Raw genomic sequence first — 25,537 nt, 5'->3', positions numbered from 1 at the left:
AGTTCCTGCTTTCCCTCTTTATTATTTGGGACCATAAACGAGCATTCTTGACAGTCGAAGAAAAACTCACTTAAAGAGCCCATATTCTGCCCTTTTTGGGGTTCATATATTTAATCTATGTTCCTACTTTTGTACGTTCACAATAGCTAAAGTAAAAAAAAAGTCTCTGTTTTCATGTACTGCTCCTCCTTGCTCCCTCTCCGCTCTGAGTCCGTCAGCTACGCTCTGCTGAGCCCACACTGTTAGACCCCACGTGGGCCAAGTCTGCTCTGATTGGTCTGCCGATCCGCTCTGTCGTTATTGGTCAGTTGCTCAGCACGCGTCTCGGAAATTTCAACATGAGCTGCAGGGCTTGCCACAACGAGCCAATGGGTTTAGATCAGTGATCTCACACTGACAATGACGCTGCACTGACAAATTTTTATCGAGGGGGGCTAGAACCGAGTGTTACATGCGGCTAATGCTACAGCTAACAGGAGGAGGTAGGAGAAGCCGTGTTTCCGCAGACTTTGAATTTTTGCACATGATGTGCCTAAACATGTACAGGACACTTGGAAAACACACTAAAGGGCATATAAAACCAGAAAAAGCATAATATGGGACCTTTAAACATGATGAAAACCTCACAGAAGACTGCCATCTGACTCTCGATGGAAGTTCATGTTGTGCTGCCTGCAGGGAAGTCCGGTGCAAAGTTATCTTGGAGTGGATTAGTGCACTGGCACTTTTTAAGGATGCCAGTGAACTCCAAAGGCATCATAATCATCTGTTTGAAACATACAGTCGATGGTTTGAACTTTCAACCGAATGCATGCAATAACAAATAATCGCGATGAGCGTGCATGAGGAGCAGCTAATCACAATGATGTTGTGCTCTACCTCCCGGGAACTGTAGTTGCCGAAGAAGATGAAGGAGAAGAAAGATTGTGATTTCTGTAGAATAAGAAGAAAGTCTGTGGTTGATGAAGTAAAATACTACTCCTTTACCTCCACCCTCAAACATCAAATTTGGAAGCCCTGTTATTAACATTTCTATGAAAAAAACGTACTTCCCCACTCTGTGTAAAAGTAGCATATTTTCTGCTTCTTCCTGTTATGGCTACCTTCATTGTCCGTCATAAATGTGGCCAAACAGGCTCGCTTGTAGCACCAAATGTTTCGCTTTAGCTTAGCTAGCACACAGCGTAACATACCTGACCTGTGAATGGAGGGTGCTGCCACATGGCTTCAATTGGTTTTGTTCATTAGTTGACAAACTCGACAGGAGCATCACCTTTTAACTGACAGCTGATAAGCCTATCCTGTTATTTTGTATTGGAGGGGGTGGGACATCTGTGTTTTTGATTGAATTGAAGTAGGAAGAGGCTTTCATGTACACCTATTGTCAATGGATTTTTTGTGCACAGTCTGTGAACTATGTTGGTCTTTCTGAGCTGCTGACACGTGTTTGAATGTTTAGAAGTCTTGATCATTCAGCAGTAATGTAAGATACATGCTCACAATAAAAAACAATATGAAAAATATGCTAACCGAAAAATAAAACTTTCACAAGTGTGAACATGACATCCTACTCAGGCCTCCTGCACCTGTCAACCTCTCCATGACCGTCTTTAGACCAGAGAAAATCCAAAAGAGCTCTGATTTATTCTCATAAGACCATGAAGCCGTCCTGCACTCAGATATCTCCGAGTCTCTAAGACCCTGGTGAGCGTCTTTGAATAGCTGTCTCTTATGAAGCTGTGAAGTTTGGTAGTTCCTGTCCGTCTGCTCCTCTGTGCCCAGTTTGTCCCAGCTCGGTCTCTTCAGACTTTGACTTCAAAGCTGCTGCGGTCTCTCTGTGGCCGTCTTCACTGCTGCTGCCCTCCTCATCAGGATACAGATTAACAGCTGTTCAGTGTCCTCTGTAGCCTTTTAGAAATGTATAAAGATCCCCATTAAACCTCCAGTGCCTTCCAATTTCCCTATTTCATTTTATTTTATTTCATTTCATTTGAAATCCTTTTGATATTTGCTTCATCCCTTTACTGTTCACAGCTAATCATTTCTTGACGATCGCAAAAGCTCTCAAACTAAACTCTTAAATACATTACTCTTTCAGGGGGGCTCTTCACCACATTTACATATATTGATTATTGGGTATTTATTGGCACTTTTCATATAAGATCCTGGGTACTCAGCGTTGGTGTTCTTATCTTCTTTTTCTTATTGTTTATATGGAATATGGCTCATGTGCAATATATATTTAGTTTGTGGTTGTCATATAAATTATATATATATATCATCTCTCTGTTGAAATGTTGATTGTGCTCTGTTCTTATTGTTTGAAAAGGCAGCTAAACTTACGAAGAAATCCAGTCCAAGGCAAATTGCCAGGAAAATATAATGTTTCATATCCTGTCGTATCATATCCTCATAGTGTATCATATCTTATTATACAGTATTGTATCATGTTGTATGATATTGTATCGTAATGATTTTTAACAAATTGTAAGGCATGTTATCATTAGAACCCGACCGATTTATCAGCCAGCCGATATTAGCATATCAAGTGACGATCGGTATTAGCTTTGAGTTTCATTGTATTACACTAGCAGTTCTTTTTCCATATCGCAGAGGGCGCTATATGGACTACAACAAGCATCATCACTCTCCAGAGAGTCAAGAGGTGACACACATAAATGATCAGTTACTTTCCAGTTGAGTGACAATCTTGTCTTCATCATAAATCTTTTCCACAAGGATTGTTTGATAACTGCATTTGAGGGATCAACACAATAAATGTTTATATCTTTATCTATCTCTACAGATCTAAAAAAAAATCTAAAATCAGCCAATATATCGGTATATGATTTCTTTCCCTCCTTAACATCGATATCAGTCCCAAAAATCAAATACCAGTCAGGACCTAGTTACCTTATTGTATCGTATCATATAGTGATAAATGGTACCATAGTGTATCATGTTGTATCATGTTATAATTGGGCGGCTGTGGCTCAGTCATGGGCGGCTGTGGCTCAGTTGGTAGAGTCATTTCCTTTCAACCAAAAGGTTGAGGGTTTGATCCCCAGCTGAGCAACATGTCCAATGTGTCTTTGGGCAAAACCCTGAATTGCTCCCTCTGCTTAAGTGGCGGTGTATGACTGGATTAGTGTTGTACTTACTCTCTGATGTACATCGCTTTGGATAAAAACATCTGCTAAGTGAATTGTAACATAATGATTCCAATTAGCATATTATACCGTAGCATATCATATGGTGTAGCATCATATTGTAACATAGGTTAGTGTATTATATGGCATCATATTGAAGTGTTGTACTTTATTTCATATCATATTGGAGTGTATCATATTGTATCTTAATGTGTATCGTACTGTATAGTGTATCTTAGCGAAGCCCAGTGCTATGTTTCATCTTCCTGTATGTTCTTCCAGAAAGCTTTAAATCACTTGTTGTCACACCATCACATTTCACAAACTGTTTTTATCAAGATTATACACAAGATCATTTTTCACTGAACTACTCTACCAAAAAGTAAACCACTACTTCACTACTACCTCATCGCTTCAATCGTCATTACATCATTTAATTCAGCTAAGGACACACAGAGGTTTAAGGACAGATTTTAATATCTGGATACAGTACAAAAGTGTTTCCTGTGGCACTATAGGGCAACTGCAACTAACTTTGACGATCATTGTAAACCTGAAAATAATATTGCAAGATCGTTTAGTTGGATTAATAACATAATGACGTTCAATAATGTCAGTATGAACTCTCATTTGAATATTAGGAGCCAACAGGAATATAACTAACAGAAAAAGAAGCACAGCAGGTTTAATATAAACATACTCTTCAGTACCACAGATATTCTCTGAGTCCCTGTAGCAGCTATACAGCGATAACAAACAAGAAAGATATATGAAGCATGATAGAGTGAATCCTGAGCTCACTGTTTGTCCCTATGGAGGTGTTACTTGGTTGTAAACAGGCACCGTCACAGGTCAACAGGTTTATCAGAGATGACTGTAACACGTCTGTGTTTATGACAGGCTGTCAAGGCTCTCAGCGATGTTCTCTTGGTAGGCGAAGCAGCTGGGGAAGATGCCGATGTTTCCTGCACAGTGTCCCTCCAGCCACTCCTCATTAACTACCAGAGAGAGAGACACATAAAGAGAGAGAGACATAAAGAGGGGGTGAGACTCAGACCTGAGGTGAGGAGGACACAGTGTGAAAATAAAAGTGCCGCAAAGAGACGAAAACACTCTTTATGTTGACTCTGAGGTCGACCTGCAGGCCTCACCGTCACCCAGGATGTCGATGGTGTCTCCCTCGCTGAACTCCAGGTCCTCCGGGCCCTGGGCAGCATAGTCATACAGCGCCACCATCTGGTACAGGATGGAACGGTTGGCCAGTGGGTCTTCTGTCTGAAGTATTAGAAAAAGTGTGAAATTTGAGTATCATATCCCTTCATTAGATAAGTTGATAAAAGTTATGATCTCTAAGCCTCAGTGAGGGATTGTGCAAAGTGTCTTGGGGATAGAACGAGTTGCTGAACAGCATTGAGTCGTCTACATTGTTGTTATACTTTTTTTTGTCCCTCCACTTGACTTAAAAAAAACTTCAACCACAAGCAATCAACCCAGCATGTAAAAATAAAACATCAATCATGGATCTGAACAGTTTATTTTATCATAAGTAACCAAAGAAGTGATTTCAAGACATGTTCTAGCCCCACTGGCAGATTATTTTGGTTGTTACAACCAATTCATGCCTGATTTTTTGCTTTTTATATCTTGAAATAAGAATTTGATCTGAACTTGTCGAGTGAATGTGGCTGAAAATTGTGTAATAAGATGTTTTTGACCAGTAGTTTGACCAACATACTTGCCTAAATTTGAACCTTGGTACTTTATTTTGAGCTAACTGTATATGAAACACGTAATATTTATATAACTTTGACTTAAGATTGTTATTACATTGATTATAAAGACATTGTTGTTGTGTATAATAATGTTTTTGTTTTTTAGAATTTTATTTTTGCAGGAAAGGAGCCTCAGGTCGGACTCGAACCCAGGCCACCCACTTAGAGGACCACAGCCTCCGTAAATAGGGTGCTGCACTAACCACATAGGCTACATGAAATAAGTATATTCTGAAAACATGTTTGAATGATGGTGGCTTTGATATCTTTCTGGAGTAACAGTGTGTTTCTTCTGACAGAGAAATGCTCTGTTTCAAATTTGACATCACGATTCTGGCAGCGCTTAGAGCAAAACCGAGAACATGTCCATTTAAAAGTAGTTTAGTTTAAATCTCACAGGCAGTCAAAAACAACCCCCCACCGGATACATCCTTGCACCTAATGTGTGATCTCATGCCCTGACGTGTTGAGCTCACCTGGCACCACAGGGTTGCCCTGCCGGCCTCAGCCACCTCCTGCATGGTGCGGCCAGGCTCCTCCTCCCCACCCAGAGGTATGAGCGCCCGGGAGCCGTGCAGTTTATGTCTGATGTGAGAAAAAAAAAGAGCGAGGGAGGGGAAGAGGGGGAATGGATTGTAAAATTGAGGGCATCACGGGGGCAAAAAATTGGACGGCAGAGAAGAGAAGAAACAGATGATTACAAGCATTAAAAAAGGATGTGATGCATGTTATTTGTTGTTATCGGCTTCTATTTTTATTCTGACAGCCTGAAAAATGAACTAGTGAACTGCTGTTATTAATCCTTAGATGTGTCTTGCAATAAATCTGTGCCATGTATCTCATCGTGAAGCTCTTTGCGGTCCTAATCTGTTGTTTATTTGCTGCGTTCATGGACTTGTCTCGTGTGCAGCTGCAGCCTTAGTGTTCTTTTTCTCACATCAGATATTAGGCCCACAGGGTGGAGTGGACAAAGAAAAGCATATTTTTAGAAATGCAGCATCACTTGTTGAAATTCAGGGAGACAGAAGTGGGTTGGCAGGCCTGCGGTTACCTGAGGCGCAGCTGAGATGCTGGCTGGCCCAATTTCTGCGCAATCCTCTCCTTCAGTTCGCTGTACGGTGTGTCCAGAGGGACGGACAGAGCCACAGTGTACGTGTAATGGACTTTCACCACCACAGATCCCGCGTCTGCGTCCTGAGCTGAGTCTGCATGCTGGGCACAGAAAGCACCAAAATAAAAAGCACATTTAAAAATAATGTAAACAAAGTTTTCATATATCATTTTTTATCTGTTACAGTCAGATGGTTTTCAAACTTATAAAGCCAAAGAAATCCTATTTGATACACAATCTTTTGAGATCTCTGAATCATCGGTGAGATCATTTTTTCCTTAAAAAAAACACCTCATAAATACAACCGGATACATGCAGGGAACAGATAATCCGCCAGTGGACAGAGAGCGTGCCCCACCACAGGACCCTGAGCACATCAAAAATGATCAGTGGTACAAATTTGATTTTTTTTATGGATAATTTTTTGCCAAAACTGAAAAAAAAGAGAAAGAAAACATTTTAAAAATGTACTAATACTAAGAATGTTTACTGGATTGAGGCAATATACAATAAACTTACATTTTTAGCTTATTTGACAGTAAAATGATGTTGAGATTGTGTGTATCAAATCTGATCCAGCAGGAATTAAAAGTGATTTTGTCCATTTTCATTTTTTGTACTTTTACATATCAAAGTAAACTAATAAATGGCTTAAATGTCACAATTTGAAACATTCAGAGTGAAAACTGGGATGTTTATGGCCAACACAGTATTTTATATAACAGCATTTTAAATGAGTGAATAAGATAAGGCTCACTGTTAAGTGTCTAGATAACCATCTATGATGCATATGACAGGTGTGGACTGTCCACCAGGCAACCTCTTAATTAAATCCAGGTCAGTGTCCAAATTGGGGCCACTAGTAAAATAAAAGCCTAACAGGGGCAGTGCAGCAGTTTCATATTTCATGAAATCACATGAACATGCTAATGTTTCCTCAAAGGGAAGAGAGCTAGCAAAGGTTTTATTTATCAAGTCTGTCGTTGTCACCTTCAGGTTAGCCTGTCACACCTGCACACATGGTGCTTCTTCTTTAACCATTCATTTAGCCGAAAATGTGAGTCTTCTTTCTCTATTCCATGTTCTCTGTGTTCCCCGGCTCTTCTTCGTGCAGGATGTGAGTTTTGTGTAGTAAAACGGATTCAGTTCTCTTTACCGCAGTGCCATGTAGGAGAAACATTGTACAAATATTTGTTCACCTTCAGTTTGATGTGACACTGAGGCCATCGTCAAGCTGAGGAAACTGAGAATTCATCCTCTGCAGGAAATAAATCCCTTTCTGTCAGTCCTGTCATTCTGAGTCATTTTTATCAGTCTTTTATTGAGTCTCCTGAGTTTGTCCCTTTATCTGCTCTTTTCACAGCCTCACTACAAAAACTCAGCAAAGCTTTTCTGAATGTTTCTCCCCCTCTGCAGTAAGACTTCTGAATACTCTGCAGGTTCTCTTTCCTGAGTGATCGCTTTATTTTGTTGTATATGTATTTATAATTCATACTTTATAGTTACTTTTCTTTCATGATTTTTTTTCTGAGTTTAGTGTTCAAGCTGCTCCTAATCAAAGTGAGATTCTAAGTGTTGTTTGGTTGATTGATTTTTTTCTTCCTATTCTGCACACCTTGCTGAGTGTTTTGAATTCTCCATTTTCACATTAGCAGCAATCATAAATCTTTCCATGTTGAGCCTTCCCAATGTTTTGTACTTTACTCAGGAGAGTATACATTTGTTTCTGCCTGATGATCCTCGAGTTAAGTCTTGAACATCGACAACTTAATGTAGTTTGATTAAGAGTGCTAAAAGTCATCTTGTACAGAGCATGTCTAAACCCTTTAGAGGTCCCAACTATATCTTTGCACTCTTACTCAGGTTCTTTTATTTGTACCTGAAGGTAGAATTGTTTCTCAGCCAGTGAGATCTGACATCCATTATTTCACACAAATTACAAAACAGAAACTACATTTTATAGAGAAGGGAAACTATTTGAAACCTAATAAAACATGATTAAAAAAAAAACTAAAAAAATATATGAAAATGGAAAAAGTGCTCAAGGTTCCACCAATGATGGAATATATGAAATATCAACAACACATCCAATAAAATTCACAAATAAATAACCTCCTGAATTAAGCCAGGGTAAAAATAAATTATGGAATTAGATAATTATATTAATAAATATGTATGAGCAAGTTTAGCAACAGCTTGTTCAGTTTAGTCATAGCAGCAGGAACAAAGTATATTTATGAACAGCTTTGTTCTGCACCTTGGGAGTAAAAACTTCCGTCCAAAGGGAAGACGTTGAAAATCCCTGTGCAAAGGATGGGAATCATTGTTATTGTTTAAGCATATATAATCCACAATAGTGGACTGCAAAGCAAACTTAATCTGGAAAACAACGGTAATGTTTCATTCTGTGGCTGCAAGTGTGAAAAAAAATTAGCACATTTTCCGATACTCCAAGAATGACTTCACTGTTTCATGCCTGAGTTATGACATAATGGAGCAAGAATTTTTTTTTTTTTTTATATTCTCAATTTCTGTCAAGTTAAAGAACTGTCCACAAGAGTGGACATCCTGCACCGCTTTAATGTGGGAACAGATTACAATAAAGTGTTTTGAGTTTGTAACATGTCCATGTGGTGGACAGAATCACTGTGAGTTTCAAGGTCTCTTCCTCTTTGTGTCTTATACAGGAAAACTAAAACCAAAACAAGCTCGATGAGATCAAAGTACCTTGACAGTTGCCTGGAGGTTTCAAGAAGAGCACAACAGCAGACATTTTATGTGAGAGAAAATGTTTCAAAACGTCATGTTGCAAAACTATTATTACCTGCAAGGCTCCTCTAAACCAGAAGAATTTAGAGGCTATTCCTGAGATGTTATTTATGACCTTGTGACCCTTCTCTGAAATTTCTGCTACTCACTCACTCCCTCTCAACAGCACGGTGTAGTTTTAGGTTTTAGAAATAAAAGGAGCTATAGATGCCGAGATAACCAAAGATTTATCCAAGTTTCAACTGCAGTTGATTTAGTCTTTAATATTCAGGTCTGTTTGTACTGCTGCTTGTTTTAGCATCTTAGCTAAACTTGAGCGCTGCTGTGTCCCCAGGTGGGACTAGTCTGACTGCCATAGTACCTTCATTTTTCTACAGAGGGTAGAAATTTGAAAAGTTTTCTTTCGGTCATATTTCAAAAAGTCCACATGATTTGATTTTGGAGGTCCGGCACTGGGCGTTGTTTTCTCAGTGTAAAACACCTAGCTAACAAGCGAGCCACCTACTGCTTATTTTATTCTCACAAAAACATAAGATAACGTAAAGGTCAATGTAAGAGTCTTGCACGATTGAAGATACCAAGCACATTTTGCAGAACAAGCTATGAGAACAAGCAGCAAAGCCTCAGTAAACCAGTTTATACTGGACTTGGATATTAAACGTTAAGATTGGTGACTGATTCAGATCTGTTAATCTTTACACCCTTAATGAACACCACTGTTTACTTCTTTAGAGTGTAGATATAATCTCACTGTGCAAGCTGCTGTTCTGTTTGCATACAGCAGTGATTCTCAACCTTTTTGAGTCACGACCCTCAAAAATAAAAGCTTTGTGTTTCATGTTATCATGTTATCTGCAGTCACTAACACAGCAAACATGCAGTCTGTGGGAATACCACGACGCACCTGCAGCCTCCTAACAGCACCAAAACAGCCATAGACAAATGATGTCACTGGTACAGGTGACCCCCAGGCAAACAGATGTTACTTCACTTTCAAAATGTCATTCTTTTCTTCTTCTCCACAACAATCTGCCGACCCCCAGAAATTATCTTGTGACCCCCTGAGGTTGAGAATCAATGGCCTTTAGGTTAAAGTTTTAGTGCAGACCTGGTCATTAATGACTACCCCTCATGTCACACTTGTTTCCTCTCTTTCCACTAATTCAACATCATCATAAAAGCAAAAATAACTACAATAGATTGTTATAAGAAGAACGAAAAATATGTTCAGAGATAGATATAACAAAGACAGAAACACTATAAGAGAAACAAATCAAATACGTTTGAAATCTGCCTGTGGTCTAATGGAAAGAATTCTGCACACATGCATCATTAAACTGGAAAATATTTATATTGTGCAAACTGATTTTCTGATGTGGTATTGTATTATAAAACAAGTCTTAATGCTGGACTTAACTGACTAAAAATAATTGAGTCACATGATGTGTAAAATTCATTGTGGCTCTAAAACAATATTTATTTCCAGAGGCTCCCTCTGCCTCCTCTGAGCGTCACTGTGACTTAATCGGGACACATCAGCTTTCCCCGGCTAACTTCAACCTCACAAAGCAGTTTTCTTCACATGGCCGCACATCCCGCTATATTTAGATCAGGTGAGACGAGAACGAACGTGTTTGTGTGTGTTTGTAGTGTGTGTGAGGGAGAAGAACTTTGATGTGATTTCAGATGAATCAGGCTGTACCTGGTCGCTGGCTGCGTTGGCTGTGTACCTGGGAGGCTCGGAGGCTGGCAGCGGTGCGTGGGTGGCGGTGATGTAGGATGGAGGTGGAGTGTCTGTGGAAATAAAGCGTACTGCAGGGAAAACACAGTACAGGTACAGTCTGAGAACATGCAGTACTAATGGGAGGAGAGGCGAGGAGAAGTTTTCTTCCTATTCCGTCATGAAGCTGCAGATTTGATTTCACCCCTGCAGCTATTATCGCAGCAGTGCATTCAAAAAAAATACTCACATGTCTGTTTATATATTGAAGTAGTTTCTACTTGCTGGAAATATTCCACCTGTTCTGACTTACTGACACATTCTTACATGGCAAAATATTTAAAAAGTTATCCTGCTGCTGGCTTTGCTTCTCTGACTTAAAGGAAGAATGTGCAACTTTTTGATCCAGTAGATGTCGCCCTTGAGCACCAGCATGAAACCAAACCAAATTGCTGTTTGGAGACACCTCCGCTATTCTGAAGCCTCCACTCTCCTCCATCAGCCCATCAACCCCTCTCTGCTCGCTTTCACACAAAGGAGTTATGAATTAGAATGCAAGATAATTAAGCACCATTAAGCGCAAGCGGCAGACAAAATTGTCCTTGATGTAAACACAGCCCCAACAACAATACAGCTGGCAGGAGTCATGCTTCTCACTCATTGTAGACAGCCATAACTCAGAGAGACATTTACAGAGGATAGACTTGATTTCTGATGTATTTATGTGTAAAATGTTGCATACTGCCTTTAAGGTCAAATGTAACATTACATTTAAACATTGCATTGTGGGATTGTAAGCAGAGAGGTGTGTGCATGTGAGCTTTCTTGGGGGTAATATAAAACTTATAAACAACAAGAAGCCTCTGGAAAATTCTGCTTGAAAGAGTAGAAATACATAATGTGATAGATGAGAGTCTCATTAAGGTTCCCACAATAGCAGAGTAAATAAAAGCTGAGATAATACAAACATCTGGCTGGTTAATTCAAGTCTGATAATTTCTCTGCACACCTGACAGTGTATGACAGTCAGCATAGTGCAGCTTTATTTATGTCTGACTCGTCTAGTGAGAATCGGAGGAAAAAGTAGGAGACATCTGGACCTTATTCATTTTAAATGGACTCTTACTGGTGAGTCCCAAAATGCTTTTCACTCTACATCACTTCTTCAGAATATAGTTAATGTATGCATGCAATGTCAGATTTTGGTGCCCCCCTTGTTTTTATCTCAAAGCTGTTTCAAAGTGATGGCTCTGTACGTTAAACTTGTGCCACATTAGGCCCTGACCACACAAAACACCCACACCCAAAGAAATGAATCATTTATGATTGGAACTAAACTCCGGCACTGCTGCAAAAAAAAGATAAACAATCAAAACTTAACAGCCTCAGCCCTCTATATTTATCCCTGCATGACGTCTCTCAACATGCAGGTGTAAACACTGGCTGATGTGTGGCTATTCTTAATATAAGTCTGTTTAAATGATTTCCTGAATGTCGTCATATATATCTGAGCATACCACTCTTATCGCTCCTTCAGTTAGTAGGCCGTTGACCACAGTCTTTTAATTTTACTGCACAAAATGAAGCTGCAACACATTTTTGTGTACGCAGCTTCCTTTGTCTACTACTATATTTCATCTTTAATCAATAAAAAAATCTCTTTTGCTGAAATAATTATAATTAATTAGGAAATAAGGGACCCATGACAAAAAGCTTTCTCCGAGCAATATGACACAACAGTCTGCCTGCTACCTGTTCAAACTTGATTCTGACACCTTTCTCTTTGTGTCCTGCTGCACAAACTAAAGGCATTAAGCACCTAAAACTATCAGCAATTGACTCATTAAATCCTTTTCTCTCTTTGAATATATTCAGTGCATCAACAACTTGAATGCTAGGTACATCCAAATCAAACACAACCTTCTAGTAAAGATGAATCGTCAGAGCCAGACAGACAGTACACATCAGAGATATTACTGTGACCCTGAAATGATCCGTTATGAAAGAGACATGCTCACAGGAGCCGATCAGAGGGAAGAAGGTCGGGAGGTCTTCCTCTTTTAAAGCAATACGATTTCACAGAAAGTAGTAGACGGAGAGGACCAGGAGGAGGAGTGTGATGCATTTTTACCCCGAGGAGGAGCTGCAGAGCTGGGCTGGGCCTTTGGGCGAGTGGGTGGTTTCAGTCCAGGTGGGAGAGGGATCCCACTGGGAACTTTCTGCAACTGAAGACACAACACGAAGGTTAGTCTAACAGCAATTCATTTCAAAGGTGAAAAATAATTGCAATTTCCTACCAGCAAGAACCGTATGTAGCTGAAAGGAGCAGAGTGACCCTTTTTTTTTTAGAGAGAGTTTCTATGTATTTTCCCTGACACTGCAACTTTTCCTGCAGGTCCTCAGGGATAAAGCGATAAAGCTCTGCTCAGCATCTGAACAACCTTTAATGTGCTGCTATTACACCTCCCAATTGAAATCATGTCTTTGTATTCTCTTGAGATGAGCCCAAATAGTTGACCAATGCATCATAAAGTGGATCAGAACATGAGGAAAATACTCTACCTTTTCCATTTTGCCTTTGGATGACTTGACAACTGCAGGATCAAGCAGGGACACGGGCAGAAGTCCTCTCTGAAAGAAGATCAGATACTGAATGACGACAAACATCGATTTAAAATAAAACAACTCACAAGTCAACAGGATTGTAAAAGAAGATGTGTTATCATCGTCAAATATCTGTATACTAGATCTGTAAGTAATCAGTTTGTAATTTACACATCAAGCAGTTAAAAATCAACATGATCTTTCATATGGAGTCTTATCAAGCTCTGTTACAAACAGCTCTGTTACCTGCCGTACATTGTGTGTGTGCATGTTTTGTGTTTGTTTCTCCCTCCACCCTACTGCTGCTGGTGAGTGAGCTCAACTAGCAGTCAAAAGCTCTGTTTCCACCAAGCGGCCCAGTTCAGTTCGGTTCGGTTCAGTACGATACCCATTTATTGTTGCTTCCATAGTCAAAAGTTGGGAATGGTACCAAAATAAGGGCTCCTTACCGTCCTACTTTTTTTGCACGATCCGACTCTAATGGTACGGTTGGCTGTGGAAACGCAAGCAAGATCAGGGTTTACCATACCGAACTGTACCAAACTGTACTGAACCAAACCGGACCCCTTGGTGGAAACAGGGCTTTTAGGCCTTCAGCATAAAAAGCAGGGGAGATGTGAAAGCAGTGGCCAGTGGGTCATGCAGTGATCGTGTGGAAGCCAAGCTGATCTTACTTCTTCAGTGGAAGAAGGGTGTTGTAGTTTCTCTTGTTAATTAGAATTTTGTGTTTGCGTTTGATCATGTCAGTTTTTGGCTTCTTTTTTTTTGAAAGAAGCTTGTTTTTAGTTCAATTGTGTATCCACTTTAAGTTGTTAATAAATCATTTGTTAATTTTCCCTGTTCCCCGTCTTTTTTCTTCATCCCTGATTTTACATTTTTATTGTAACTCCACTCATCCCCATCTCGGGGAACAAAACAAGCTCCTCTAAAAACAGAGTTTTTAGAATGACAAAGACAACACAAAAACAGAATCCAGAACAATAAGTCCAAACATAAGCAAGAAAAACATCAGGGTACAGATCAGTTAGAGCAAGGAGACAAAAGATGTTTAATCACAGAGAGGAAATGAGAGGACGAAAAAGACGAGGCTAAAACAGATGAAATCAAAACAATATAAGAATATTAATATAAATACATTGGAACATTTCTCAGGAGTAACAAACACACGTTCTGTGGATAAAGATTTCCACTGCACGTTCGGCTCATTACAGATTCAGCCTCTCTCTCCTCACCTGTCCGTCATAAATGACGGTCGCCATCCCGTCCCTGTCCTCCTCTGCGAATAAAAACACCATGGCCCCTCCTGGCACAGTCAGCTGTCCGGGGCCCCGAGCCATGTAAGGGGTCCGCAGACGCATGTACCGAGAATCCCTGAAATGAAGCGTTTGCCGGTGTTATCTCCTCTCTGTGTTATCAGCTCAGAATAATACTTTAACTTTGTGACAGGTGATACTCACTGAGGTCCGTCCACTTTGGGTTCATAGAAACCAGGTTTCTGATGGAGAAGAAGAACAGAGTTACTGAAGGGACTAAGTGATAACATTATTATTTATTATTCATGTTGACACTGTGATCCTTTTACCTGCATCCTTAAAGGTTCAAAGCCTCCAAAGTCATCATTGGGAATCATGGAAGAAATCACCTGAAAGCAAAAATTATCTGCAACTTCAGATTTCACTTCTTTGTAAAAACATGTCATACTTCAGTGTTCTATATTTTAATGGTATCAAACAATATGTGTGTGATTCAAATTAATTACATCTTCTTTCTCAAGCAGAAAGCAGCTCGTCAGTGCTCTGGGGCAGAAATATTTTCCTCAAGTCAAGACAATATTTATGGCAGGATTAAGAGAAGTCAGTTCTTGTGTTCCGTCACAGTGACAGCATTAACCCACAATCTCCCCCTCTCTGGGTTTTCTTTCTCAGATGGGATTCTGAAGAAGCACAACTTGGGCTCATCCTCAGTTTGTGCCTCTAACTAAACAACAACAACTTTAATTTAAATAAATGGTTAAAAGACATAGTGGTGGGGGCGCCCCATGTTCAGAAGCTGAAGTCCTTGAAAGCGAACGGCCCGGGTTCGAATCCAACTCGTGGCTCCTTTCCTGCATGTCATTCCCTACTCTCTCTCTCTCCCTCCCTGTATCTAAAGAAAGGCATACAAAGACCAAAAATAATAATAATAATAATAATAAAAACAAAACTGGTTAAGAAACATAATGTGGCAACTCAGACAGGCAACTTCTCGGTAGTGCGAGTTACAGCTGTAGAAAGTCTTTCCTGCCAGGTGGGCGGTGACATCACATCAACTATGAATATTCTGCATTACACAGGTTATCTGTAAGGGACTATGTTGAGTTCCAATTTAAAGCTTGGACTGCTTCATGTCTGTTAATTTTATTTTAACTTAAATCACAAATCACCTTCAGTTTGAAGCGAGCTTCAGGTCCATCACACATTCTGCTGCTCTGATTATTTGTAGCCTCAAGGAGACATTTTGGCTTTTTGAATCCATAAACTGAGCGGTTATAGACTCAGTTGCATTTTCAATTTGAACAAATGCTCCAACTGTTCTGGCTGTACCCGCTTGTTGGTATGTTGATATACAGTTTATTCTGAATGATGTGGCTCGATCAGCGGCTTTTATCAGACTTGAATACGAGAGAAGAAATGCAGCTGTTAGAATATCACTAATGAACAGTTTACCATTTTAAAATCTTTTCCCTCACTGAATACAACTAAACATTTCCTTGAGAGTTCTCCAAAAGCAGGACTAATCTGAAGGGGGGGTCTCTGAGTAAATCTGTTGTGTTCCACTGACACGCCACTTTTGGTTTATTCTTTCTCCCAGCGTGGCAGAAACATCTTACCATACACCTACTGTATAGAAAGCATTGATGATGGGGTACCTCTACCTTTGATTTGCCCAAGAAGTCTCTTTGCTGCAGCTGCTCCACTTCCTGTTTCCTGGGACGAAACACCACCCCCTCCGGCACCAGCAGAGGAGCCAGGACCTCCTCCCTCTGAGAAGAAAAAACAGAGAACAAAGAATATGTATAGACATGTAATTACCTTTTCCCCCAAGTTTAAAATCACTGATGTAAATCAGAATACCATCAATAAATGGTCAAAATCATGTTAAGAACAGCCATTAAAGAAACATTGAAATGTCAGCACTAGACTTCAGAGTCAGCTCTCACTTTGTTTTCTGTTTGTATCAGGTATGTAACAGTTTCATCACATGTAGCAAGAGTCGGGTCATGAATTCATATATTCTGCATGTTGGTTTTATTGTCCATCCTCATGTTGCATGAACTTTTCCATGCATGCTCACCCTGTCATCAGCTGTTCTCACATCCAATAGCTCTGCTCCACTCCCTCATTGTTAGCCTTTCATATTGCTGATGGCTTAAAAAAAAAAAATGGATTTGTCTCCCTCCGGGGCATTTATGCCATTGTTCTGTGCGTCCCTCCACCTCCCCATAAATACCCAGTCTTGGCAGTTTAACAAGCTTCATACTACTAGACAACTATTCCACAAATCTGACAAACTCTGTATTCAATGTGAGACATTTGAAAGAAGTGCCTTCCCTGAGGCTATTCTGCAGTTTGAAAGTGTTATTGTGTTCATGGTTGATTTGTTATCTAAAGGTTGTTTCAAATGTTCTCTGCCCTGGTTACTATGAGCACATACTTTTTCTAACGACATTTGGCAGTGTGAACTCGATTATGAATGAGATGAGCATAAATATAACTTGGTGCCTCATCACTCCAGAGATCAACGCTCCTGCTGGCTGTGACTTTTGATCCTACGCAGCAGACATTCCTGCTGCGGGAACTACACCACCTGCACTCACTTTACAATGACACACATTTTGCAGAATACACTTTACCATGTTTTTCTAACACTAATATGTGTCTCTAGTCTGTCTACAACCCCCCAATAATGAGAAAAGTCCATCCTCTCACATCTTTTGCCTGCTCCACTTTTCAGGAAATGTGTGCTCAAACAGGCCGTTTGGCGATTTTCCCTTCATGACATCACAAAGGGCAGTAACCCCTCCCCCAGGTGGGTGACACTCCCACAGCTAGGTGTTTGTTCTTCCATCTGAGTCTGCCTCAAACAATCTGGCATGATACAGGAAAGCCAGAGCCACCCAAGCCCTTCCAGAGATGGGGCGTGGTCAGACATAGTTCATTTACATTTAAAGGTACAGACACAGAAACAGCCTGTTCTGAGCTGGGCTGAAATAGAGGGCTTTATAGACATGATCAAATACAGGATCAGAGTGGATTTCAAACAAGAGACTTCACACACATGTTTTGGGGAGCTCTGAGACTTGTTTAAACTTGTTGAAAAGGAGGCTAATATGTGACCTTTAAATGGGTTAATTGTCCTTCATTATGACTGATAAATGGCACACCAACTGGACAAGTTTACATTTGATTGAATCTTAAAGTGAAGATGGCTCAAACTTTCCTCACCTAGTAGAATAATTTTGTTACTGCTGTTGTTATGGTAACATGGCAGTTACAGCTCTACATAGAGATACAGCACAAACAGTTCAAGAGCAGTTGACTTTGGACATTTTTCACCACAGCAACTCACCATGACGCTGTCCAGAGCCGCCTCTATGTTCCCCCCTCGAACTCCCCCTCTCTCCTGGGATGCTGACAGCAGCACCTCCCTCGACTGCTCCCACTGGCCCATCCGACAGTAGACAGCTGCGGCATTATACAACACCTAGGGGACGCATCACATTTAGAAATTTCAGTAGCAGCCCATTAATATTCATCCATTTTTACTGCATGTGTCAACACTCACTTTTACTTCATCATTTACACACAGAGAACTGTTTTGTGCAGGAACAAGTACCACAGATTGAATCATCATTTAGCTAAACATTTTGTCTTTCCAAACTCTCTTTTTGGTTTTGGAACAAAAACACCCCATGCACTGAGTTATTAAGACACTGGAGAGTGAAGCTATCAGCTCACACTTGTCAGCTCCAAAAGGTAGAAATCAGCAGAGCAACATAAGATGCTTCTATTCAAGCTGTGATTTAAACAGCCAGAGACCTGTGCCAGTTTCACTAGTTTGAAGAAAAACAGCCTCAGATATGTCTTGCAGAATTAATTCATTTGTGTGCTTCATTTGTCAAATACACACTTACGATGTACTCACTAAGAACTAAGGTTTTCAAATGATTTGTCCCTGAAGAGCAATGTTCTACTCACAACTATTTATTTGCCTTAGAGGAAGTCTTTCTTGAACTGAGGTTCATGAAGGTTTTGGTGTCAGACTAAAGGCTGCAGCGAGGATATATTGTAGAACCCTCACAGGACTACGGGGTTATGTAGGTGCAATGACCAGTTTTAGAGCATCCTAGACGGGTTCTAGATGATACACTTGTATCATAATATAAAAGGTTTCTATAGACTTTTTCACATATTCACTCCAGAAAATTCCACCTCACAGCAGGAGCCTTTCCCTGTCAGACGAGTGAGGGGGTCTCAGGAGGCAAGACGTGACGTAAAAAGATTAGCACAGAAATGGCAGACAGAGCAACAGAGTGCTATTATTAAAATGTCTGCCTTTATATCAATGCTTCGTGTTCTTCAAAACATTTGCTGTATGAACTAAAGAGTGAAGAAGAACATAGAACAGAAAACATAATGAAGCAGTTGTGTTGCTTGCATCGAGATTGCTTCGTTTGCAGGATATTCAACATCATCACACCCTCCGTCTCCTCGTGTTGAATTTAAAAAAGGACATTTTACTGGAAAGCTGGCAGGAAAAATTCTGAGTAATTTCAAATTTGGCCATTTGCGTTCACACATGCGGCTTTGACGGCTGAATTGTAAAATGCAAGAAACATTCCAGTGATGGTTTGAAAGCGATAAAACACTTGAACCGGGGTAGCCTACAGTTTGCCATCACTTAAACATTTTTTTGAGAGTGCCCTTCCTGGACTCTAAAAGCAGAACATTTATCAGCAGAGTTAATGGATGTAAAAGCATTTAGCCTAGCTTCACCACAGACAAAAGGAGCTTTGACATTACTGCACAGTGCAGTGATACAAGACAAGCTACAAGCTACAAGCTACAGGCTACAAGCTACATGCTACAAGCTACAGGCTACAAGCTACATGCTACAAGCTACAGGCTACAAGCTACATGCTACAAGTTACAGGCAACAAGCTACAAGTTACAGGCTACATTTGACTGATTTTATCGTGCCTAAAATGTAAGTAACACAAAGATGCTTTACGACAATCACAAGTTTTTTGCAATTTAGCAACCATTGTTTTCCCTTCATCATCACCATTATCATCATCATCAGTACCATCTTCATGCATGCCTTAGTACAGCTCATGTAATCCACTTTACAACCAGTGTAGATAAGTTAAGTTTGTTTATGAAATCAGTACATCTTTTTTATCAAATCAGATCCGAATCAATGAAGTCATAGCTTCATTTTTAACGATGTTCAAAGTTCAACAAAAGAAAATCCCGCTGATGATTTAAAGTGCCTCCCACTCTTTACACCTTAGCTTCGCTCTATCTGTCTGCAGGTGCATCGTGTCTAGGAGGCTGCAATGTGTCTTATCCGTGTTTCAGAAATATGTGCTGTTGTGTAACCTCGTCTTAGCCTGCATCAATAGGGCTTTGTATGCTCTCAGGTGTGTGTGACATTTCAACCACACAATGGAGGTGATGATGATTCAGCTCAGTTCGCTCTGTTTTTATTCCACATCACTGACAGAGCTCACGGGATCTGATTTCCTTTTCATTTCATTTTGTCAGAAGAAGCAGACTGAAGGCCGCCGTTTACCTGTCTCCACGCAGGTGTGTGAAGCACCCTGTGTGTGTGTGTGTGTGTGTGTGTGTGTGTGTGTGTGTGTGTGTGTGTGTGTTTTAGGCTGAATGTCAGACCTGCCAGCTAAACAGTTTGAATCGTAGTCCAAGCTGTCTGTAGTCGATGACCATGTTTCCTCTCATGTGTTTCTGTGCCCAGATGCAGTCCGACAGAGCCTCTTCCAACCTGCACACACAAACAAACAGAGAGATACTGTCAGTTATAGATGGAAAATGCTTTAAAACTAGAATTCAGGACCTGAATGTCTGTACAAACGCAGGACTCTGTGGCCCAGAAACTTCCTGGAGTTTTCAAATGATTACTAGCAACCCCGCAGTGATGAAAAGTCTCCAGGAAGTGAAGGTCAAGACCAGAGACGGTTTTTACACAACCCCCTCCTTATTGGATGGATACAACAAATATTTCATGCTTTGGGGGTGGAACTTTCCTTTACAAGACGATCTGATTCAAAACTGGATTCATGGGCTACGATCACATTCATTAACAATCCGTTTGAATAAAGAGCAATTTCATCCAATTCATCCAAAGCAAATTGATGATGGAATTCCAAGAACTGTTATTTTGCTTTATGGAACTGAGAGAAAATGGGGGGAAATTTATCACTTCAAAATAACATGTCTTCTGTTTTGTTAATTATAAATCAGAGAGCATCCAACTTAAAATATTCTAGCAATGAGCGAGGAAGGGACAGAAACTTTGATCTTAATGAGGAGGTATGGTTGACCCTGTCAGTAGGGATGACATATTTTTTCAGAAGCTGTGATTGGTTGATCTCAAAAATAGAGAACATAAAAAGAGCTTGCTTAAACTTGCTATACACTTGACGATTCTAACAACATGCAGACCACAGACTTAAGGACATTTTCAACTGATTTTTAACATCATAATCCTCCAAACGCACATACTAGAACAGTGTTTTTCAAAGTGGGTGTCCAGAGAGTACCAAAGGGGTCGTGAAAACTTGGAGGGAAAGAGAGAGTACAGTGGACCAAGAATAAAAAACATATTACAGTATTTGTATCGTAATGTGTATTATTAGATGTTATTCATAAATGCATATTTAAATATACAGTACATACATTTTTATGACAATCTTTCACTAAAAATAATAACATGTGTTAGTTCAAGGAATTTAAGAAATGTTGCAAGAGGGGGGTCCCCGCCTGGTCTTAGTATAGTTTGGGAACCACTGCACTAGACGACTCACTAGACCCCACACCTGTCGTTTTATAGTTTTTTTTAACAATTTACAGACACGAGATCTCTCAGAAACCTGCGTGATCAAATGTGAAGAAGAAGAAATATGGAGAACATACAGTTAATTTGCTGACTTGTGAAGCAGTCTCTTCACATGATGAACAGTTCTCCATTTTCTCCTCAGCTTGAGAAACTCTTCTGCCTCTATAAATTCCAAGATTTTGGAATTTATTTTTATAATTTAGTCTGAAGTGGGCTGCACGGTGGTGCAGTAATTAGCACTGTTGCCTCACAGCGAGGAGGTTCCTGGTTCAAATCCCCGTCGGACAGGAGCCTCTCTGTGTGGAGTTTGCATGTTCTCCCCATGCATCCTGGGTTTTCTCCAGGTACTCTGACTTCCTCCCACAGTCCAAACACATGCTCATTAGGTTAATTGGTGACTCTACATCACCCTTTGGTGTGAATGTGAGTGTGGCTGGTTGTCTGTCAGCCCTGTGATTGACTGGCGAACAGTCCATGGTGTACCCCGCGTCTCGCCCCCCGAATGGGAAAAGTGGTAAAGAAAATGGATGGATGAATGTTCTACAGTGGTTCAGTTATGAAGTATTTGGTTTGCAGCTGTAGGCTGTAACATACAGGTGTAGCTTTGCATTGGAGTGAAACTTAATTAACACATCGGACTTCTTGCCTTGCATTTTCTCTTCACACTATTGGCGCTCTGACAAACACTAGTGAACACCACAACAAGCTGCAAACATGATTTTTTCTTATTTCTATTTCTGTCTCCCTTGTCCAGTCTTGGTTATATTACTAAAATGACAACCATTCTCTTCATACTGCTTAAGAATCCTGTTTGTTTCTCATGTAATTACTCTATGCTCTCTTTACTGAAAATCAGCTGCCTTGTATTTGACTGACATTACAGGATAGTCGCACATTTGTTTTCACTCCTATCTCAGTATTCTCTATGGTGAGTTGTTTAAAAGACACTCTGCGACACTGACATGGTCTGTCATTGTGTCACAATAGTTTCATTGTTAGTCTTTAATGTATATGGTGTATCTATCCTCCTACCTGTCAATCTGCATCATCACAGCTGCTCTCTGGAAGAAACCCACTGCCAGACGTTGATCCTTGGAAATGGTGAGGTCTAAAGCCTGGACATCACAGAGACGAGGAGACAGGTTAAAGTTCAAGTTGGACACTGAAAGTCTTTCAATATGCTTCATTTTTTTATTATTATAATTGTAAATTGTCATTTTAGACCTGCTGACCTCGGCTGTTATGGTTATTTACATCAACTGATTATCATACTTTGCTGTTCCTGCTTAAATTACTCATACTTTTACCATTATTATTACCGGCATTGTTGCCATACATCTGTATATCTGTTACATCTGTTATTGTTGCTCTGTTTGTTTGACTCTATCCCTCTCTCTCTTTCTCTCACACAGTCACAGCATATGGCTCTTTAACATGAGTCTGGTCCTGCTCGAGGTTTCTGCCTGTTCAGAGGAAGTTTTTCTTTGCCCACTATAACGTTGCTAAATGTTGTAAACAATAAAACAAAGAGTACCGTCTAGACCTGCTCTTGAGTGTCTTTTTTGTAATGACTGATAAACACTAGAATACAACATGTGGAGTTTTAATACCTCTGGCTACTTCAACTTTCCCAGTCCATACTTCCTTATCCCCTGCCTTATCCCCCCCCCCCCTTAGAATCCCTTTACACACTCAAGTCACAGACCTTCATGGCCAGTTCCAGCTCTCCCAGAGCCAGGTGAGCTGATGCAGCATTAAACAGAGTGCGAGACGAGTGTTCACTGATCTGATCCAGTTTAGCCAGAGATCCTTCCCAGTCCTTGGCGTCCACCGCCTGCACCGCCTCGTCCCACAGCCGCAGTAACTCCGTGTACAGCATCCTGCAGACAGAGACAGGAGGAGAGTAAGAGAAGGTGGAATGACATGTGAAATGTTAATGATAGGCTGAACTACACTCTTACAACTTCGCTGGTAACTCTCTATAAACAGGGGGGTCTCCAGGATTTCTGGGCCACATGACAAGATTACACATTTCATTTGTCCCCTCTACAGCCTCAGCCAACCCTGTGATATTTCTATAACCACACCTCCATTACAATAACACCAATGACCCAGGAATGATAGACTTATTGTTTGTTGTGGTGGTATCAAAACAGGCCTTTACTAGTTTCATATCGAAGTTTCAAATTCTTGTAATGGACTGCTTTAAAAAACTCAAACTTTGTGTTACAACCTCAAATCAAACCATAACAATGAATTAAACCTGGTAATATCTGAACCTTTTTGGAATTTGATTTGCTTTTAAGGCTTTTACAGTTGATTTTCCTTTTGCAAATTTGACCTTTACTATGAGAGTCATGACTTATAGAGAAACAAATATAAATACATTAATATGACAGGCTCACTAAGGCTCCTCCCCTGGGGCCCATGGCACCTGGGGCACTTTTTCCCCCAACTTCTACGCCCGTTTCAACAAATAATAAAAAGTTTGCCTGTGAAAAAGTGGTTAGTTCTCGCACACAGAGGATGTAGTCCTCAAAGTGGGCGGCCCAGGTTCAAATCTGACCTGTGGCTGTCATTCCCCACTCTCTACTTCTGACTCAATCTACTCTCCTGTCTCTCTAATAAAGGCATACTAAGCCCAAAAATAGAAAAAAATAAAATACATATAAAAGTTAAGGAAGAGGGAAAACTGCTCAGATGTTAATCAGGAACAGTCTGTGTATTTTTCCTGGAATACTTCCTTGTATTGTGACCAGCCCTTCACTGCACATGTCGCTCAGTTCACTTCATAGAAAGCTGAATAATGATCAGAGAAACGTTATAAATCCTCAGCTTTCAGACGTCTTACCTGTTGCTCCTGAGTGGCAGTCAGGTGAGAGATCAATGTGTGTGTGTGTGTGTCCGCTCTGCTTCCTCCGCTCTGAGCCGACAGGGAAGTGGGGCTGAGAGAAAACCGGCCTCCTCCTGAGTCTCCACCCTGTTGTCACAAGGAAGTCCTCCATCCACATTCCTAGCACCCACACCTGTCAACAAGAACCATTACAACACACACACACACACGTCAACAAGAACCATTACAACACACACACACACACACACACACACACACACACACACACACACACACACACACACATGAGTCACACAGGGTTTATTTAAACCTGTTTGACTTGATAACCCCACCGGAGATTATATCTCCTCATTAGAATAGATTTTATTTCAACATGAGTTTTTCCAGCAGAGGTTGTGTGTGGGATTTTTCTGCATTCATTCACATCATCTCTGTGTCACGTACACTAAGAATAGGAGCAAACAGATGAATGGTGCAGGTGGGAGGTGAAGAACTGTCCAGGTAACTGTTTTCCTAAACACAATCCACTATGACTCTTGTATTGTTATAAAAGGTTTCTGTAGTAAGTCTCATAATAATGAGTCATTCCACAATGATATCACTCTGTATGAAGCTGTAGTCGATCTCTTAGGTTTACATAATAGGATATCTGAGAAGATTAGAATCTTTCTTAAGTGACCTTTGACCTCACTTTACAAGGAACATGTCAGAGAAGGAAGTCAAGGGGAAAACGCCGGGTTTCCAGTAGACAAACATAAAGTAATACGGTTGGGTTGGCATAAAAATAATAAAGTTAACAATCAAGGAAATCCTCCAGCTAAAGGTGTGCTTTGGAGTTCATGTTGCAGCTCCTTCAGCCAACGCCTCATCCCCCCCAGGTGCAAAACAGAGCGCTTCAGGCGCAAACATTACATTTTATTTGATTATTCAGTTATTTTACTTAATTTTACTCTATTTCCCCTTTAGGATGAGTACGATGAGTATGTTTTCCATTGTTTTCCTAAGATCTTGACTTACTTACTGTTGAACAAGAACACGAGAGAGGTCTGGGAGGGCATGAAACCCATCACAGGCTGCAAGAAGAAAGGTAACAACACAGAAGCTGGGGACCCTGTGAGAGCAAACCAGCTCAACCTGTTTTTTAACAGGTTTGACTGCCAGGCCACTGCAGCGAGTGTCTGCGCCTATGGAAAGCCGATTGAAGATTTAATAGATATCCTTGATATCAAAGCTCAGTTTCCTGTACTAGTCAAGTCTTTGGCCGCACTAGTTTACTAGTAGAACGTTGAAAGACTTACTAGTAAACTAGTAGAAGGCAAAAAGTCCTACATGTTAACTAGTAAGGTGCAAAATATCTACTAGTTAACTAGTACAAAAAATTGTGTGTCTACTAGTTAACTAGTGAGCCTAAAAATGTTTACTAGTTAACTAGTAAGAGCA

At 40.4% G+C, this 25,537-nt stretch overlaps 1 protein-coding gene across 1 annotated transcript; it reads right to left on the bottom strand.

Annotated features, from left to right (window-relative positions):
• Positions 1-3,460: 3,460 nt before the first annotated feature.
• noxa1 (NADPH oxidase activator 1) lies at positions 3,461-24,251 on the bottom strand. The gene is made up of 16 exons (XM_020641149.3): positions 24,095-24,251; positions 22,949-23,123; positions 22,276-22,358; positions 20,061-20,169; positions 17,734-17,868; positions 16,040-16,147; positions 14,708-14,767; positions 14,583-14,620; positions 14,358-14,496; positions 13,084-13,152; positions 12,653-12,746; positions 10,504-10,595; positions 5,973-6,133; positions 5,398-5,506; positions 4,301-4,424; positions 3,461-4,147 (listed from the first exon to the last, which is right to left on the bottom strand). The coding sequence occupies exons 2-16, from the start codon at positions 23,120-23,122 to the stop codon at positions 4,041-4,043; spliced, it is 1,602 nt and encodes a 533-aa protein (XP_020496805.1). The 5' UTR covers position 23,123; positions 24,095-24,251; the 3' UTR covers positions 3,461-4,040.
• Positions 24,252-25,537: the final 1,286 nt, after the last annotated feature.

The sequence above is a fragment of the Labrus bergylta genome, chromosome 2 (genome assembly GCF_963930695.1).
Source record: "Labrus bergylta chromosome 2, fLabBer1.1, whole genome shotgun sequence".
In the NCBI taxonomy this organism is placed as follows: Eukaryota; Metazoa; Chordata; class Actinopteri; order Labriformes; family Labridae; genus Labrus; species Labrus bergylta.
Note: the sequence above shows the minus strand (reverse complement) of the source record. Positions and strands in the feature narration are given on the sequence as shown.

Coding starts and splice junctions, on each gene's coding strand:
- noxa1 (XM_020641149.3), bottom strand. CDS start 23,122: ATGCTGTACACGGAGTTACTGCGGCTGTGGGACGAGGCGGTGCAGGCG. Junction 5,507..5,972: donor GCATCTCAGCTGCGCCTCAG/GTAACCGCAGGC, acceptor TTCTCACATCAG/ACATAAACTGCACGGCTCCC. Junction 4,148..4,300: donor CATCGACATCCTGGGTGACG/GTGAGGCCTGCA, acceptor TCTCTCTGGTAG/TTAATGAGGAGTGGCTGGAG.